At 33.0% G+C, this 20,000-nt stretch overlaps 1 protein-coding gene across 1 annotated transcript in view; it reads left to right on the top strand.

Moving 5' to 3' along the window:
* Positions 1-20,000, top strand: part of LOC142349644 (muscarinic acetylcholine receptor M2-like) — a 223,185-nt gene that overhangs the window by 152,903 nt on the left and 50,282 nt on the right. The window contains exons 4-5 of the mRNA XM_075401356.1: positions 16,849-17,027; positions 18,054-18,656. Coding sequence (XP_075257471.1) covers positions 16,849-17,027; positions 18,054-18,656 — 782 coding nt within the window. The remainder of the gene's footprint in view (positions 1-16,848; positions 17,028-18,053; positions 18,657-20,000) is intronic.

The following is a 20,000-nucleotide window of genomic DNA, read 5'->3' as shown; positions in this document are numbered from 1 at the left end:
TATGTTTGATCGTACATCGAATTTAATACAGAATACATCAATCAAAACATTTCTCACTGAGGTAGTAGCAACACTTTCCTTAATTGCTTCATTGCCCCCCTTAGCTACATTGCATGACTGCGTTCATTTATTTTATTTACTTTTTTTCCTTTTCAACTCATTTCTAATTTAAACGGCGGTTTAAACGAGTATAAAAATCACTTCACCTACCTTCCAATCCAGTGCGCATTGCGGGCATTTAGCAAACACATAATACATATTACACCCCGGGCGCAATAATTTCATTACGGAATCACTTCCCCTTTTATGCACCCCCTCACCCCCTCCCCCGCTCCGAGTGGCCTGCCCCATCCCTCAGGGCTTCAAAGGACCGCGTTCGATAACCCACCATGCAACTTTTCAAATCACTGTCTGATAATGACGCAAATTATTCCCAAAAGGTCACAACGACAGAGCTGGTTGCATAATGCATAAAAGGATAATACACATTCTATCAATATCAAAAGACGCTTTAATTTATAACTCAGATTTAACAAGCGATGCAACATTTTTAATGGGAATTTCTCTGCAAAATTTGTTCAGTCTTTCCCATTATAGGACACCCCCCCCCCCCCCCCGTTACTCTAAGTATACCAAATTAGTTGGGGTGAGGGGGGAGGTTTAAACTGAAGATCCAAAATTTTCTCCTTTTTTTCTCTTATTACAGAGAAAGAAGAAAAGTTGTATCGTTTTATGTATTCAGTAGGTCAAAAAGACAAAATTTCTGCTGATAGGAAAAACAGAAAGGTAGGTACAAACTTCTTCAAGACATTGGAATTTTGAAGAGATCTAGTCTAATGTAAACTTCAAATATATATTTTTTTCAAACCAACAGCTTGCGGCCTTCACGATTAAACATAATTTGGAGTAGTCATGTCGAATCTAATCTTTTTTGAGGAATCTGGCAACAATTGAGTGGTGCCATTAAGGTACCGTACCTTTTTCATCGCAATTTCGGAGTATTTAAAGGGATCAAAAATATTCAAAAAATCAAAAATAATAAAAAAACTATTTTAAGTTTCGAACCTGTAAAAGTTGCAAAATTGTTGTTTGAGATAGCGTTAATCAATTCAACCGAGTTTGATCTCTCTGATTATAGTCAATGAGAAGTTCTCTTAGTCTGAGTTTTTCTTGAGGTTTTTGAAGATTTTTTTCTCAATCATCTCACAGTCTGAACTTTCTTCCATTTACAATGTGAGTTAAAAATTTCTTCTCCAGTTCGATCAGTTGCTTGGTTGTTTCCCCAAACTAATTTGATAACAAAGTCCTGTTGATATGAAACCAGTACGCAAAAAAGTAAAAGAAACCACTCGATTGAACTATTTTCTGATTTTTCCCTTTTATTTTATGTTTTTTTTCTCGTTTTCCGAGTAATTGTTGAAGAATTTCCCTCTCTATATGACAGCGGAAAAATACGAAAACGACAGCGTCAAATCACTAAAACGTGATTTTTGAGCGAATTTTTTAATAACAGCAAATTTAATATACACCTCTCATTAGCCAAGAACTAGCTCAGCAATTAAAATTAACGAAAATGTGTATAGGTGTCTGATACTTAGTTTAAGTTGGACAACAATCAATGTTTTTGTCAGTTGATTTTCGAAGTGTAGATATGTTAATTAACTTCTCAGAACACAATACATCAGCTATTAACTTTTTGTAACAATATCATCGGCTTTTTGTTCCGACCCCACTTGTGGGGGAAGGAACTATATACTCAAATGGGTTTTTTTTTTTTTGTTCAGTGAATTTTGGCCGATCGATATATTCGTCGTAGAGAAATGTGAGTGGTATCATTAAAAAGCTGGTCCAGCGTAGAATTCAAAAGTAAAAAGATTTTTTTGAATTTCGTTTTTTTCGAGGAGTTATCGAGGATTGAAGTTTTGTGTGAACAATGGGATCTTTAGCATGATTGTTCACTTTTAGTACAATTTTCTTCAAACTAAGATCTTTTTTACGAAAACATTAATTCAAATTTCTATAAAAAGAATAAATTTTGAGTTCGTAAAAGTTGAATGCAAGGCGATAGAAAGACTAGTTCTGGTCTCATAGGGAAGTTCACTATCAAAAAAAAATCGAACTCTAATTGAGAGCCCTTTTTTTAATAAAACTTTTCTCTTTTTTGCTTTTTTAAGTCACCTAGAGACAAGTCACATTTTATATCGACGTTCTATTGATGACAAAACTCCTTTATAGTCGAATGAAGCGCAATGAACAAAAAACGTCGTTTTCAAGGAATTGCTCATGTTTTTTTTTGGCTTCGATTCTGAGTTTTCGTAATTTTGAATGAAATTTTGAATTTCTTTTTGAAGTTTTACTATTTTTTTTGGAGTCCTATGGTAGGGATTCATTGACTAACAGTGCAATATGTTCCATAATGAGCATTAAGTGAACATGTCTATTTCATTGAGGGGGCGGCTAATGGCTGTTAAGACTTAAAAAATAATTTTTCGAATTTTTTTTTGAATATTAAAGAATCATAATCTTATTATAGTGAATTGTAAGTCAGTCCAGGGGTGAGAGCACCCTCTTCCTTCCTACTGCAACCAAAATTAAACTGGTTAGCGGTTTTATCTTCTATCTATTGGTTATATGACTTCAATGACAAAAAATTTCAATTTTTTAAAATTTTTTTTGGATTTTTACGTATTATTGGTTACTTTTGAAATCTTATCACATTATCCAAATATTGACAGTTCCCATTAGCTTAAAAACGATGTTCTGTGGATGACCAATAAAAATTTTAAACAAAAATTTATGTTTTAAATGGCTTCGACACGTTCTTCTTGCACTTTTCTACTGATTTTTTGGTTTTCTCCTGTTTTTTTGTTGTTTTAATAGTCATTATACTTACTGTGATCTCATAATGAATACCTATGCATGACAAACATAAATGTACTGCCACCGGGGCATCTTTGAGCGTTTTTATTGACTTCCGTTGAAAGCTATTGAATTTAATGTCTGTTAAAATAAAAATCATTTTTCGAAAATTTTATTTGAACAATAACAATTCCTAAATTTTTCTTGAACTGTTAGTGAGTTTCAGTACTGACTGGACCCACTTGCTTTTTACTGCGACTAAAAATATTCTGTTTAGCTGTTTTATCTTCTAGCTATTGGTTATATGACTTCAATGACAAAGATTTCAATTTTTTTAAATTTTTTTTTTTGGATTTTTTGAATTATTGGTCACTTTTGAACTCTTTATCACATTATCCAAAGATTATTGTAATCCAATTGGCTTAGAGAGGACGTTCAGTGGATCACAGAGAAAGTTTTCAGAGAATAGCTAATGGTTTAATTGTCTTCGACACTTTCTTCTCGCATTTTTCTACTGAATTTTAGTTTTTGCTGTTTTTGTTATTGTTTTCTGTCATAAGACTTATTGTGATGTCTTTTTAACTATCTATGCATGACAGACATCATTTTCCTCCCTATGGGTTATATCTGAGCATCGTCATTGAGCTCCGATGAAAGATTGAGCTTACTGGCTGTTAAGGGTTTAAAAATAATTTTTCGAAACTTTTTTGAAATTCAACCATTCCTAATTTTTTTTCGTGAATACTCTTGGTCATTGTTGGTTCTAACAGAATCCATTTCCGTTCTACTATAGCCAAAATTAATCTGGTTAGCGGTTTTATCTTCTACCTATTAGTTTTAAAACATCAATGCCACGAGAATTCATATTTTTTTTGGGTACTTTATTTTGTTTTTCGATCCTTTTGAAATCTTATCACATCATCTTACTGCTGAGAGTCCCTATTGGTTTAGGGAAGAAGTTCAACGGATCATAAATAAAGTTTTCAGGGAAGAGCTTATGATTTGAGTTGCTTCGACATTTTCTTCAGGCACTTTTCTACTGAATTTGTGGTTTTTGCCTCTCTCTGTTGTTGTTTTCATAGTCATTAACTTGTTGTAAGGTCTTATTGATGAAATACGATTGGCAAAAAAACTTATTGTCCCCTCGAGGCATCATTTATTGTATATACTGGCTTCCGTTGAAGGCTAATGAATTTAATGGCGTTGATAATACGTGTTTTCCCGCAATTTTCGTGCGTCTAATGTATTTGTTTATATTTGTTGATTTTTTGAAATTATATTGATAAAAAAGGTTTTCCCATTGCTCCTGAAAAATTAATTTAAAATTGAAGAGTGTTTAGTGAAAAGTTCATTTTTTTAATGCCTTCGACCCTTTTGTCGCTCAATTTTTTTTCCTGAATTCGCTGTTTTTGTTCTTTAGGTAGCCGTAAATTGCTCACAGATCTCATAGGCTTGTAATTGAGGACTGAATGAATGATGTTGCTCGAAACATTCAGTATATAGCGAATAGGTTCCTTTCGTCAAATTTAACTTCTATTCATCAATCAGATGTCCCATCGAATTTCGTGTATTTCAAGAAATAACATATATATTGATATTATGTGCCACTGTTGTTTCGTTTTTCTGAACGTTTATTGAATGGCCATTTTTTGCGTTTCTTTTTCTCTTCCTTCAGAACAATCGCGTAATAACAGATCCCAATGGTTTTTAAATGTGGCCCAAGTAAACTTATTTAATCTTTCAGTATAAATCCTTCAACTGAAATAGCAGAAATAACAACTGAATTAAAAATACATATTCAGATGATAGCTATTGATTTTAATGGTAGCAAAGTTTTGTGTTTTCGCAAATCGTTTGTAATTTTTTGAGTTTCTCTTTAGTTTGTTTCTATGGCATAGTCTGACCACAGACGGGTGCTTTTGGTTTTGTAATGACTTTTTAGTAATTTATCAAGGATTTTTTTATTAAAAACCAATGTTTTTTAAGATTTCTGAATTTTCTTGGTGCAAAAAATGTTGATTAATTTTTAAGTTTCGCCTCACTGTTCGTTCTTTTTGTCGGCTTGTTACCTAGTCTCGTTAAGAAAACTTTTCATCTGCTGTATAGTTAGTAAAAGGTAAACTTGTGTAGTTAAGGTTTTATCTGACTGCATTTTGACGTTGTTACCAGGTGCTTTTAAATTTAGATATTCATTTTTTGCCGCCAAAATTTTGTTGGTGCTATTTTTTTTCTAGTCTCTTCAATGTCAGGTCACGTTGGTGCTGTAATGAAGCATGGCATTAGTAATTCAATTAGTAGATAGAATGTGTAACGATTGTTTTAAACTCAAACATCTATTTTTGTTATCTCTTGATTTGGTTGACATTTTAGTCAAAAATGTAGATGAGCTCGGGTCGGAACATCATGTGCGAACGCACATTAACGAGCCGCCTTGTTAGCATCTAAACTTCTTTGAATATTTAAATTTATTGAAAGATTTAGGTAAGCTGTTTTTAAATTAAACAAGGATACTCGTTAGTGTGCGATTGCATATAAAATTCCGACCCCGCTCATCCACATTTCTTGCATAAATGTCTACCAAATGAGGAACAGATAGAAAAACCCAAAAATTCAAGTAGTTTTTTTTTAAAATAGTGTATGAACAAAAGATAGCCTCCAAAGCAAATAACTCACTCTAGTAAAAAAAACTATGTTGACGAGATATGCCAATATTAAGAAAGCGAGTGAAGACAAACAGCAAAGTCAAATAAGAACAACAAACATTAATAGTTACATCAAAAACTTTATGTCCCTTTTAAAAAATAAAACTTAATAACAAAATCAAAATAGCGTCTGATAAAACTGAGATTTAACAAAATAACTTTTAGCTCACCAGATAAGATATGGGACCAGTCCATGAAAAAGCTTGGTAACAATTAGACAAAAAAGAACAAAAACAGCAAAGTTAAAAAGTTCGCTTATTTATAAAAAAAATTAATTTCAAAGTACTGAAATCCATTAGAAATCAATTAAAAAGTTTCATAGGTTTACAATTACCAAGGCTTCTATAGAAGGGCAGTAGGACCTCTCCTTATTCAATTTTTTTGCGGTTAAAAAAGAACAGCACAAAGACAACAAACAAAAATTCAATTAAAACTTGCCAGAGAACGCTGTCGGAGCGGTAAAGCAATATTTTGGCCCTCAGAATATGTTCGATTGCAGCTTCTTTGAAAGCTAATAATGTAGTATGAGTAATAATGAGACTAAGCAAAAAGTAACAAAAAAAGGCAAAATTAAGTAATACTTTTGTTTTTTTATCGAAACAAAATTAATTCCAAAGTCATGAAAGCCATTAATTACAAAATGAAATATTTAAATAGGTTTATTTATCTTTCCGAAAGAAGCGCTTAAAAAGACTTGTAGTTGTCCAAAATTTGTCTTACGTCTATAAAAAGAAATTTAAAAAAAAATCAATTTACTTTTTTTTGTAAAAAACCCGTGTCGGAGCCAAAATTCATATCAAAATCATTAAAAACATCAGTTTGTTTACAATTGCGGCTTCCCGTGACAAATATCGTATGTGAACTGTATTAAATGAGGCTAGGTAACAAATGGACAAAAAGATCAAAAGTTATGAAATGTTTGTTTATTTTTGAAAACAATTGTTTTCTAAGTCATGAAACCCATTAGCTACAATATAACTGTATCGATTCGTTTATTCCTCAAAAAAAGAATTAAAAAATTTTCAATTATCCAGAATATGCCTGACGTCTACAAAAAGAACGTCAAATATGACAAAAGAACAAAATTTATTTCAAATGTTAATTGAATAACCCGTGTCGAAGCCAGTAAGATCATAACGAATTCTTTAAAAACAATAGATTTTGTGGCACCAATCTTTTTTGACGCCCTCCTTTGACACCAATAATGTCATATTTGACTTGTAATTAACGAGATTAGGTAACAAATAGATAACAAAATGAACAAAATTGCTATGTTAAAAAGAGCTTTTTTATATTGGAAAACAATTGTTTTCAAAGTCATGAAAGCAATCAGCTGCCTACCAATATCAGAATATTGGCTCATTTATTCTTTCATGAAAGACCGTTGAAATCTGTAATTATACAGGAAATTTTATACAACAAGAACGGCAAAGTTAAATCAACAGTTAAAGACAAAACAAAAACTTTAACTAAATTCTTCATGAAATTAATGTCAAAGGCGTTAAAAGAATAATCTGTTTTTCAGGATTTTAATATGTTAAATTGTGCTTTATTCTGAAAGTGATATGTGAACTGTTAGTAATGTGATAGTGTGACCAAAGTAGAAAACGTGAAAAATGGGCATTTATCTAAAAATATTTAAAAAATGTGGAATCTAGTAGCATCAAACAACCAGAAAAACCGCAAAAGAGATTAAATTTTAAATCATTAGAAAAGAGAAGATTTCTTTCTCTGCTCTATGAAAAGAAAAGAGGCAAAGTTCAATGAGCCTTTATTTATTTTAAAATCATTTTTTTAAAGTTATAACGACCATACGCTTTCGAGTATAAATCCAGGTTAATTATTTTGGAGCTGCTTAGGAAAACAATTCAACCTATCAATACTGAGCTTTGACTTCAATTTTTCCTCTCTTAAATTAATATAAAAAAGATAAATTTTTTTAAAAAAAGACCGATTCATTTTAATCCGAATTCTTTTTGGATTGTAACAGTCCAAGATTGGTCCAAAACTAGCCCTTGTATTAATGTTCTTCCATTAGGAACACTTAATTTTTCGATTGTAACAGATAAAGATAACTCGTCAAATAAAAAAATCGAAGATAAATGCTGCGTTTTTGATAATCAATGAGTAAAGTTAGCAGAAAGGGCAAAGTTTTAATTACAGAGCACTGTCAACGAAAGTTGAAGTAGGAATGGCCCCCTCCTGAGTCTACAAAGATTGTTTTAGTAGTGTTTGGGGTGTACTTCCGGCAATTTTTTATCAAAGTTGACCAAAAAAGCTGATTTCGTTCTGTCTCTGATGAAAAAGGCTGAATTTTGAAATATTTAGACAAATGTTTCTGACAAAAAATATAAATAAAAATAGCCAAAAAATTTTTCTTGCCTTTAAAAATAAAATCAACAATACTATTCCTCAAAATTTTAACAAATTTTAGCAAAATTTAAAAAATTTCAGGCAAAAATTCCGGAAAATTTGAATTAAAAATTACGAATTCCACTCTAATTTCTCAGAAGTTTAAACCTCGACAACTCCCTTTTAAGAAACAAAAATAAAAAAAATCTTTTTAATTCAAAATTCTACGCTGGGCGAGCTTTCTAATGATACCAGTCTCAACTCTCTACGATGAATATATCGATCAGCGAAAATTGAATGAACAAAAAAACCCATTTGAGTATATAGTTCCTCCCCCCTCAAGAGGGGTCGGAACAATTAAGCAAGTGTTCTGTTATTCAAAACGTTGCACTCGATTTTTAAAAACGCTATGCCGAAGTTAAGGTTATAATGGCATTAAATGTCTCTTACAAATTTACAAAATTTGTGTCTGCAACTATTAGTTAACAATTTAGCTCAAAACATATAATCTTTCTACGAGTATGTAAATGCAAAGCTTTAATGATCTGCGCAAGTTTTTCATATTCCTGTTATTTATATAGCGATTGAATTTCACTTGTTTTCCTATTGTTGCGCATTCTATGTAAATTTTCTTCCCCAATACCCCGTCATTTTTGAATTTGTCATTAAGTTTCTTTTTTTCAAAATTTCAAGTTATCTCAATGAATTCCATTGATGTCAGAATTAATTTGATAATGATGGAGCTAAAAGGAATTAATACAATATAAATTGATACTTTTTTATGTACGTACAAAAATAATGTGCGGTTCTCTAACTTGTAGTAAAATTTAGCCTATTCCTTCAACTTTGTCGAATAAAATCAGTTTAAATAGTTCAATAGATTTTATTTAATAAAAATATGTTTCTAGCAGAAACTTGGACCAAGCATCTCTTCAATTATTGTTTTTTGGCTAAGAAAAATAGAAAATTTGAAAAGTTAGATTTCAAATGGCAAGATTTAATTTTTTTTTGAAATTTCGAAATTTCAAAAAATCTTGGGAAAAAATTCCGATTCATTTATCGGGTCTGAATTTGATGTAAGACATTTTTCTATTTTGGTTGTTTTTTAACACAAAATGATGGATTATATCTTGTGCAGCTTTCGAACTTTTCTGTACTGTAAACTGCTTAAAAAGACCAGTAGAAATGAGAATATCCACTAAACTATAATCAATTTGACATTTTTTGCGCCTTGCTATACATATTTTGTCCTGCCTCGAAAGGATAAAATAGGCTGATCGTTTTGACTTCTCGGACGATCACAGTTCATCACAGTTAACATCTTTTTTTTTGTAAAAAGAGCACTTATTCAGCAAGGTGCCATTCTTAAGATAAACTGTCGTCTTGCTAATTTCCTCAAATTTAGTACAAACCCGCCCTCTTCAAATAACTTTGGCGCCCCGTAGCGGAGAGTTCTAGACGTGCTGATTAGTTTTTTTCCTAAGGCTTTTAGTGGTTCTGTTCTATATTTCTGTCAAGTTCCATTTCCTGGGCAATAAACGTAGTTCGCTTCTGTTTTAATAAATTATAGTTTGAAACGTGACATATTTTATGAGACAGATAAAAGAGCAGAAGGAATAGATAACGGGCGCTTCGTCAATTAATTATTGAGCCGTTTTATAAAAAGTACTATTGATGATAATTTCAAGATGCTCCTGAAAAGATTATTTCCCATAAAATGTAGAAATTAAACAGTCAAATGAATTCCGTCACTCGTCCAAGATAAAATTTGAAAAACTTTATCAAAAGAATATTGATAATTCTTTTCAATTTTAGGACAAAAGCATTTTTATTTTGTATGAAAGGAAACGAAATTGAACAAAAAAAATCAAAGCTGGCGTACAGACGTTTTTATTTGCATCATAAAAATGGAGCTGAAAAAGTTTTGTTGAATTATGAAGAACGAAAGAAAATCAATAAAATTATCACAATTTTTAGAAACCATTTGGCCCGGTCGTTTAAATTGATTCATGTTCAGATTATTCGAGGGTAAAATTTACAAATTATATGCCGTGGTTTTTATTGCTCTTTTTTGTTAATCAATAGGCAGTACACGCCCCGTTCTAAAACCCCACATTTTGGGCTAAAATCTACCTGGTTGATTGATTTTTGCTGGACCAGTGTTATTTGGATTATAGTGATGGTAGATCACTTGGGAAATGCTAATTGAAATAGGAGTAACTCCAAAAATATCCGCTTTAATTTCAACTATATGCTCACTAAACCAACCGTTCACATTTCATAAATCCCGCTACGCAGAATATGTTCCACAATTTTGTGTTATTTTGAGGTCGCTTGAAGGTTGCCATTAATTGCTCTGAAATCACGAATATCTCATAACAGAATTTTGCATGTTTTCGCCTAATATTTTTAAAATAATGGTTTCCGGAACAAAGTACGTTTAGATACCTAAACGATCATCCGGTCATATTTCATACATCGGGCAAATATGGAGAATATTTTGAACAATATTTTTTACCCAAACTGCGACGTTCATAAATTGCCGTCTCGTCGTTTATTTTTTGTGAAGCGACATGAAATGAAAAATATAAGAAAACAAATTTTCGGCGTGCTTTCACTAAATCATTTTAATATGCTCTCGTACAGACAAAGTCCATTTTTTTCCGGTTTTTTTAAAGCTGCTTCATGAAAGTTATGAAAGTTAATTGACTACAATATTCACTTATCGCATAAAACCAATTATCGAAAGATCTGCCGGGTTACTGATTTTCTTTTTCTTTTTTTTTTTTGGGGGGGGGGGGGGTTCAATCAGATTAAAATTAACGATTTCAATTACTTAATTTATGCAAAAAATCTTTTTTACCCGTTAAAAGTCGGCTAGTATTTAGCTCTTCAGGCGTTGAACTAGGTTGTATTTACTAAGTTGGAAAAAAACTAATACATGCATTCATTTCAATTTTTTTCCAAATTTTATTAGGTAAACGTAATGTAATGGTTGCTAAAATGACACCTTTCGGCTATGTGACTATGTTATGCTACTTGGTATGTGTGTAATTGTTGGTGTGAGGAGGGTAAAGGCAGGCATGGAAGTAATGCTGGTCTCAAATTTAATTTACTCACCGCGGACAAACTGTAATTGGGTTCCATTACACTTCGGAAGGAAGCACCAATTACTCTTGCCAGGAATATTGGCCGACACTGTAGTCTCTACCAAAAAAAGGAGAAACATGAAAAGAAAAATTGAGAAAGTTAGTCAGCAGCATAATTTGAGTAGAAAAACCAAAAGGAAGGGAGCCTAAAAATTTTAATTGCCAGCTAAGATTTGGGTAAGATCAGCTCACCACTTTAACCAAGTACTACTAAGTTAAAGTTAGCCACGGTTAATTAATTTAAAATTTTGAGTGTAGCACGATTTTGATTGGTTGCCGATCGTCTGAAAACTCTTTATAATATTAATTGGCTTATCCTCCCGTCGGCTAAGCCCCACTGTCGGCTAATTTGGCGGTCACTCAAATTACTTTCCTTATGGTCTAACACACAATTTGTACCCCCAGACCAGACTATATCCATGCCAATGAACTCTCGTTAAATGCTCTTCTTTCAAATTCAACGCCAATTTGTGGACAATTTCGCTATAGTTCTGCCAAGCATAGTTTTGCTCTGAAATTTGCCAACTACTCTTCATTTTTGAACCATAAGTTTAATGTCGCTTTGAAAAAGAGATGCTCTAAAATAGCGTTTTAGACCAGCTTTTTACGGACAAAAATTCAGTCTTCAATTTTGAAGACGAGTTGAAGGCAACCCTCCAATCTAAGTATTTAAGCGCACAAATTGACTAACTGGCGTGTCAGAGTTAGCATTTTCAGAAAAATAAAGCAATTTTCCTCCGCTATTTCGAAAGCGATTAATCAGTTTCTGATAACTTTATTCGCAAACAACGCTGTTTTTTTTGCGTTGAGCTTGTATGACGTAAATCCCAGCATGAGCAAAGTTAAAATCTTATCAGTCATCAATTGTTGGATAATTTATGTGGTACAAGGTTTGCATAAATAGTTCAAAAAAGCAGTTTTTATCCAAACAGTTTACGTGAACACTCAGTCTAATGCGTTATGTACTTTTCAGGGTGCCCGAACAACTGTTGACTGCGTCAAGACATAACAAAAGTTTAAAGTTATGGACAAATAAACAAGTAGTCAAGTCCAAATAAAAACCAGAAAAGTGATCAAATATTGTATGTGGAGTGCGTGTTGTTCACGGGAACGAGAGTTTCCCGTTTGGAATTGGACGCAAGCCGTCCAAAAATTACTTCCCTAATGATTTAACACCATTAATTCGAAAATGTGAAAGCAAGACGGCGGCATATTTCTTTCTAGATTCCTTTCAAATTTCAAAGAAAAGCTTACCTTAGTTGTTTTTTCAGTAATAAAAATTAACAAATGCGGCAATTTGTGTTTGCACATAGTGTTCCCACCCCATTTATTCCCATTATTTGATCAACTTTTTGCCATTTAGTTGACTAAATGCGAACTTTTAAAACAAATCAAGAAAAACTTGATTGTCATTTTTTTTGCCAAAAATGAAATGTCAATGGTCTAAGAGGACATCTTAACTTGTCAAGATCTCTGAGAACCGACTACATTCTTATAATTCGGACCCACTTTAGTGGGGGAGGAACTGTATGATCAATTGGGTATTTTTTTCAGTCAATTTTAGGCGATCGCTATATTCACCGTAGAGAGTTGTGAGTGGTATCATTAGAAAGCTCGTAGAGTGTAGAATGCAGATTGAAAAAGATTACGTAAATTTCGTTTTTACCATGCAGTTATCGAAGTTCAAAGTTTCGTGATCATTAGAATGATATCAGTTATTTTTGTTCACGTTTTCTGGATGTTTGATATGTTTTTCGTGAATTATGCAAAAATTTGTTATATTTGTTATGACTAGATTTATTGGCTTCTTCTCTAAGCAAATAGAGGGTTGATGACTCGTTTGGTTCCAATTTTTTATCCCAGAATTTTAACAATTTTTCAAAAATAAGCCTTTTTCATCAAAATGGCACAAATATGTTTTTAGCCCACTTTTTTTAAACTTGCCAGATGTAGCGAGCAAAAAAATGCTGACACATTTTTAAAAACAACTCTAAAGAGGGCTAGTTTTAGGTCTCTATTCTTTGGGATTGTTCTGAAACAAAGCTTTTCGCTAGCCTAAATAATCACTATTCACAGAACATCCTGTATTTTTGGTATATTGTAATTGTCTTTGCCAAAACATCTATTTCGCTTACACTGCCAACTATTACTTGCTCCTTGTTGTTTTTGAAAGTGCAGCAGCATCAAGGATCATTTTGTTATTTGGACTCATTGTGGTTCTTCACCATGCAAAAATATTTCAATTCTATTCCGACAATGTCTATAATTGAAATCATAGTTTTAGCGATTGATCTGTTTTTTTTGTTTGTTATGTTAGACTAGCCAGAACAGTTTCCTTTTAAGAGTCGATTATAGGCAGTTTAAATTAATGTAAAATTGGGGCCCATTCATCATAAACCATCTTTTCAAAGAAAATTGCATAATTTTTATTGCTTTCAGTTTATTTCAAAATTCCGTCAACTCGTTCCTTATTCGTGTTAAACTTGAGTTGTATCTTTTTTTTCTAAAGATTGAAAATAAAATTGTGAAAAGTTTATAGTTGTTACAAATATTAATTATTATTTTCATGGCTTCAAGACCACAAGTTTGCTAAAATTCTCTTTTGCTTTTGAATATTAGCCCTCCAATTAGTTGTTTTTGTTGCCTTCTCAGTTTATCACTATAAAAAGTATCTTTGGCTTTCAAAGAAAACCGAGTGGAGCATAGAGAAACGTGCTTTGGATTAGCGTGATGTTTCCAACGGCATCAAAACAGTTTTTTTGCAGAAACTTGTTGAATTTAAAAATTTTCTTGGTTTTTTCCTTTTTTTTTGTAATTGCATCACATATTCTCGATGACGACATGTCTCAGTGGAAGCAAAAACAAAATTTGGATACCTGTCCAACGTTTTTATTGATTTCGGTTAATAGCTAATGTTATGAATTCTCGAAATATATTCTTTTTGAAAATAAAATGCATCAAATTTTCGAGTTCGGCGCCTATTTCTTCTTATTTCCGACAAATTGTTCTTTAATTTCATTAATGACAAAGCATCATATTTGTTAAAACAAACTTTACACTGGCCACTACTGGTGGTTTTTTTTGTTGTATGCTAGCGTAGTCCTTCTAAAATGCGGGCATATTGATGTTAAGTGGGGCTCAATTGAACAGTTATAATCTTTCCAGTCGACAGCTAATTGTTTTAAATGCAATAACAATGAATTTCCTAGAATTTTTTTTCAGATTTTGTTTGTAGAATACAAGAGTTCTGCCTATCTTCATTATATAAAACGTATAAGACGTAATCTTAAGATTTAGTCGGTACTATAGAGACGTACAACTGGCTCCATATGAAATTACAAGATAACCTATATAGTTTGAGTCTGTTTAAATTTTTTGATGTTTATGACCGACGAAAACAATTTTTTTACAAGTAGTGAGTTTTAGAACACTGCCTTTCTTATCCTGTTTTTGTCATTTCAAGGCATAGTTTCAGCAAAGACAGCATGCATCTTATTTGTACACAAATATAATAATTATCTTCATTATATTTGATTTTCTAATTGATGGCTTTGCAACTCTGATGCATCAAGATTTATTTGAAATTTTGGGGTTTCAGGATATTTAACCACTTCTCAAGTTTGCTTTTCAATTTTCGTTACCCATTACCACAATATTGATAGTTGCCATTGTCTTTGAAGGTGAGATTTGTTGAAAAAGTAATATGTTTTTGGCTAATATCTGATGGTCTTAGCGTCTTCGACACCATTTTTTCCGACATTTATCTAAATTTTTGATATTTGGATGTTTCTTTGTAGTCTTGATAAATGTTCTGGATATTGACAGGCGTCAATGGTTTCCTATAGCAAACAATAAATCTATCTAATATTTTCAGTTGATTGCTTATGACTATTTTGACTGAGAACTTTATTGTTTTAAAAAACATAAATGCATTTTCAAATTTCACGATGAAATTTAATAAAATTTGATGAACAAGTGGAATGTTTTTAGAGAATATCTGATGGTTTTAACAGCATCGACTCCATTTTCTCCAGAGTTTATCTGAATATTTGATCTTTGGATGTTTTTGTAGTCTTATTACAAGTTCTGGATATTGACGAGCCTCAATGGTTTCGTATGGCAAACTAGAAGGACCTATCTGTTGTTTTCAGTTGATTGCTCATGGCTATTTTGACTGAGAAATTTATTGTTTTCAAAAATGTAAATATATTTTAAATTTCATCCCTTTCTTCTTCTTTTATCCACTTGCTACCGATTCTCATTAATGACTAGTCCAAATTCTTTTCTTGAGACGTACATTTTTTTAAACCTCGGACGCACCTACTTTTTTTATATGATTCTTTATCTGATGCAATTAAGACTTTGATTTGTTTTATCTGCTGCTCTTTTTATTTTCTTTATTGTTTTTAAAAATAGATATAGTTTTTTCGGTAGTAATTAGAAATTATTTTTGGATTTTCAATTGGTTGTTTATCTTCTTCACAGTGTCTCTAATAGCAAGTCTTATCAGTACTCAAGGGTGGCGCTAGTTAAATCATTGTCTCACTAATGACCGATGGCTCCGATGAAGTTACGTAAGAATTTATCGAGTTTATATTCTTGGTTTTGTTCACGTGTTAACAAATTTCACTATGGGCAGGTCCTATTGAAAATAACTACAGGTTGACTTCTTCAGTTTATGTTTCATCTGATTCTTTCTATCTTGAGCTTTTTAGTGATTTTTTTTAAAAAAAAAATAGATATCGAGTTTTACCGTAATTAATGTTTTTAATGTGTTGTTTATCCTCATTTGGTAGATAATTTTGTTAAAAATGTGAATTAATGCGGTCGGAACTTTTTGTACATACACACATTACCAAGCCTGCTGTTTTTATTGAAGTTATTTTTATTCTTTTTATTTTCTGTTTTTAAAGAATTTTTACGCTTACCCGATTGGTGGGGCGCAAATTAACAAACTTTGTCTCCCTATGATAGGGGACAATTAGGAAAACATCAAGATCAAGAACGACAATTGCTCCGACATTATGTTTTTGTCAGATAGATAAACGGTTTATTAGAAATGAATAAAAATAAGAAATTAAGTTGAAATGAAAATAAATAAAAGACATGAAAATAAATACATGGGCACGCTTTATCTGTTGAATGTTTAATTTGAAAATTGCTTTTGTAAGGGATACCAGGTTGATAAAGGTTTTACCCTAATTAAAGATTTACGCTAATCTCTTTGTAAACCATACGGAATATTCAATTCAATTGAAATACATGCAAAATTAGTTTTTTTTTCATTTTATATTTTTTCTAACGCAGCACACAGAAGCAAAAAAATGGTTTTTGAGGAAAAAGTCTCACCTATTCCACAGCAAATGAATCAAAACAGCCATCCAAATTTTTTTGTCTCTTGCACACCATTTTTTTCTTTGCATACCACACTATGTAATTCAAACTCACGCTATTGATGAATAAAAATAAAAACCAACAAGAGATTTTTTTTTGAAAAAAAAGTTCCAAAATACAATAGTTCACGCCAAAATAATTAAAATAATGTCGGGAGATTTTAGTCGGGAGATTTGGGTGGGGATCACAAAGGTATTTCTCCATAGGGTTTCGCGGCAAGCATTGTGTGATAAAAGTTGGCGTTGTATCCGTTACGGAGTCGTTAAAACCCTCTGTTGCTATTGTATATCTTTGACTAGGGTTCGCTGTCTTTTTGCACCCTAAGAGGGGTTCTAAATAGTCGTGCATAATAAAAAGCAAGTGTTCATCACATCAAGTGTGCTTCTGTTTAGATGCTGGTCAGTATCGTTCCCTGCCAGCTACCACAACAGATCCAGAGGGAAGGCTGTGCTGTGGATGATCATCCCCACCTGGGCAGTGAGTGTGGTGTGGTGGCTGCTCGTCATTGTCGGACACCCTCTTCTTTATGGAAGCAATGTCCCACAGGGAATGTGCCGGGCTAACTATGCAGGTTGGTTCACTACATTTAGACTTGCACGTCTAGGCCAAGACTTGCATTTACACTGACAAGTGTAAAAAGTGACATGATCATAGCTCTGAATCAGTACTGATATAAGACTTGCAATTTGACGTGCCCAGTACTGACATTGACTTGCCGTTCAGTCCGGGTGTACTAGTTCATTCTTTTAATCCAAGATATTTGAATTGTTATTTTTGCCGATTGCGATCAAATTGAAGACATTTTAAAAACTGGCTTTAATTTGATCGCGATCTGTGCGTAAATTGATAAAACCCATGGATGGTTTAAAGCTTGTTATGACCTTATTACAGGAAATTAAAGTGTTGTTTTCCGACTACTGCTCTATAATGGGACATAAGCGTTTTAGTAATAAGATATTGAGATCTTTGTGAATAGAAAAACAATCCCGTGCCATAATAAATTAGCTTTTAAAAGAAAATGTTAGTGACCTAAAAATTGTAGAAGCTACTCTCTAACCGTGCTAGCTTGACTTAGGGGCGATGATGGAAAATAACATTCTAACACGCTTAAAATTGCATGATCACGAGGTCACCTCGGTTGAATCGATGATTGATTGATGATCTTGGTTCCTGCGTAATCGCAGCGGAACAGCATTAGGCCTACAGTAGCCTGTTCTCAGCTGCCCTTTTTCTTATTATTCCCCACATTTCAGACTATTCTTTCCATGAGCAACATTGCTCTTTTTTTGGTGACTATAGCCACTTTTTTTGCGTCTGAAACTTTCACGTGGTACCATCATTGCAGCCAACATTGGTCAGGCTATGGTCAACCTGAAGAGAATCCTTCAATATTAATCGATTAAATAAAGTACATGTGCAGTACTGTGGTAGTTACTTCACATTAAACTTATGCGTAAGATTAGCTCAACCAAATGCAAAATCCGAAATTCTAAACCTAATTGAGTTTTTTCCCCTATTTATTCCCAGTTTATGGCTTTTTTTATGACCGTTTTTCGGCCTTCAAAATCTGCAAAGTGACTTAAAAAATCCTGTTTAGGTACCCTCATTTTGACATACGCTTCAACCTCAATCACTTACTGGGTGCCAGTGGTAGTCATAACAGGTCTCTACATCCACATATACCAAGTGGCTAAAAAGATGAAAGCCAAAAAAGAAGCCAAAAGGCGAGCCGGAGAGAAAACTGCCTCGACCAGAGTCGTAATGTCCCGAAAACGAAGTCCCTCCTCGCCCAATGTGATCACATTTACCGAAATATCCCGTCACCCAATGGGTAATCACCAAGCTGTGACAAATATCGATAACAACCCGGAATTAAGACGAACTTCGTTCCGAACCAGCGCCGACGATGGGCAAAATTTGCTGAAATGTTCGTCAAAACTGAGCCGGGTTGCAGCTTCTGATGATTTTATATCTCGCCCCGAACAAAATGGACAAGACTCGGGAATCGACGTCGGTAATGACTCGTTGGAGAAAAAGCGGTCCAAAGAGATGCTCAAAATGACGCAATTAGAGGGCGGGAGATCGGACGAGATTCAAGTCGTGGTTGAGGTGAACGAGAAAGACGCAGTCGGGAACTTACCTGAATCTCAAAAAGCACCCCAAGTGAACGGAGTCGCACCTCTTTTGGAACTTCCAATAGGTAAGACGGGTTCCTTTCGTTGTCAGAATTTTCTAACAAAAATGAAACATCAATAAATTTTTTAATTGCAAAAATTTTAATGAACGATTGCTTCTTGAAAATGTAAAACGATAAGAATTTCATAGAGATAGTTTCAAAAAAATTAATTAATTAAAATTTGTCCTCTTTGTCTGCAACGGAACTAATACGTGATCTTTCATATTTGTTTATTTTGTGTTATAATATCAAGAAGCTTAAACGAAACAATCAATTCAGAAAAATTATTCGAAAAACAGTGCTTTTGTGCAGATAAGTTTCTGTATAACCTATTAGTTTATGAGAACAAAGAGCTTTTAAAAGTGGACAGTTATTGTTTCATGAAAATTATTAAGAGATTAGCGACAAATTGTTGAAGTTCAATTTTAAAGCAACAAGGTATCAACAAAATTGATGACAATTTTTATATTTTGCATTTCTCGAACAATCACTTGCGTTGCTAGTTTATAAAACTTTATTACATTCCTGAAGCTTATAATATCAAAATGAACGTCAAAGGGAACGTCAACAAATAGGAGAACTCAGATCTCACTATCATTTTTGCAAACCTCGAAGTAACTGAACAGTTTGTTCTATTTCAAAAATTCGATTTGTTTGCTCGAAACTCAGCTAATTTAAAAAAGTATGAAAGAAACTGTCGCTTAACTCTTTCAAAATATACAATTTTGGAATCAGGGTCGATATGCATGGCGTTTGTGATTCTTTAGATCATACAAAGATCAATCCCATTTCGAATCACATGTTCTGTGCTTCAACTTACGGCTTTTTGTTATGGTTTATTTTCGTAGCTCACGTATGTGCCATTCTCCGTTTGATAGAAAATTGCACTCTTTAAAAACTCGCCGACCTGGCTACCTTTCACTTCTTGCAGAGAAAATGAGTTACTAATTGTTCAGTCTCCTCAGCAGAAAACTTTGCTCTTAATTGTTACGCTCAGTCCTTAAAGCAGTACGCCAAACAATTAGGAAAAATTGCCACTCATAATTACTCCGAGGGAAAAACGGCAAAGCTTAAAAACGCAAACAATCAGTTTTCCATTACAAAGCGCACAAATTAGCGCTCACTGTCGCCAATACTTAATTACGCAACAGCGGAAAGTTGCGGTATTTGTTACGTCATATTACTTTGATTACGTCACTTTCCACCTCTTACATGATTGCTTTTTCAAGAGTAGTTCACGAGAATTAAGTTGTTCATACGCTCTGTGGAGAAAATGAAGACTTTTAAATATTTCATACGTTTTGGAGAAATTAAACGTCTTATGTGATAGAAGCGCGCATCCACTTATTCCAGATAGACGAAAGATTT

This window comes from Convolutriloba macropyga, chromosome 11 (genome assembly GCF_964194025.1).
Source record: "Convolutriloba macropyga chromosome 11, txConMacr16.3, whole genome shotgun sequence".
NCBI lineage: Eukaryota > Metazoa > Xenacoelomorpha > Acoela > Convolutidae > Convolutriloba > Convolutriloba macropyga.
This window is presented reverse-complemented; position numbering and strand designations above follow the sequence as displayed.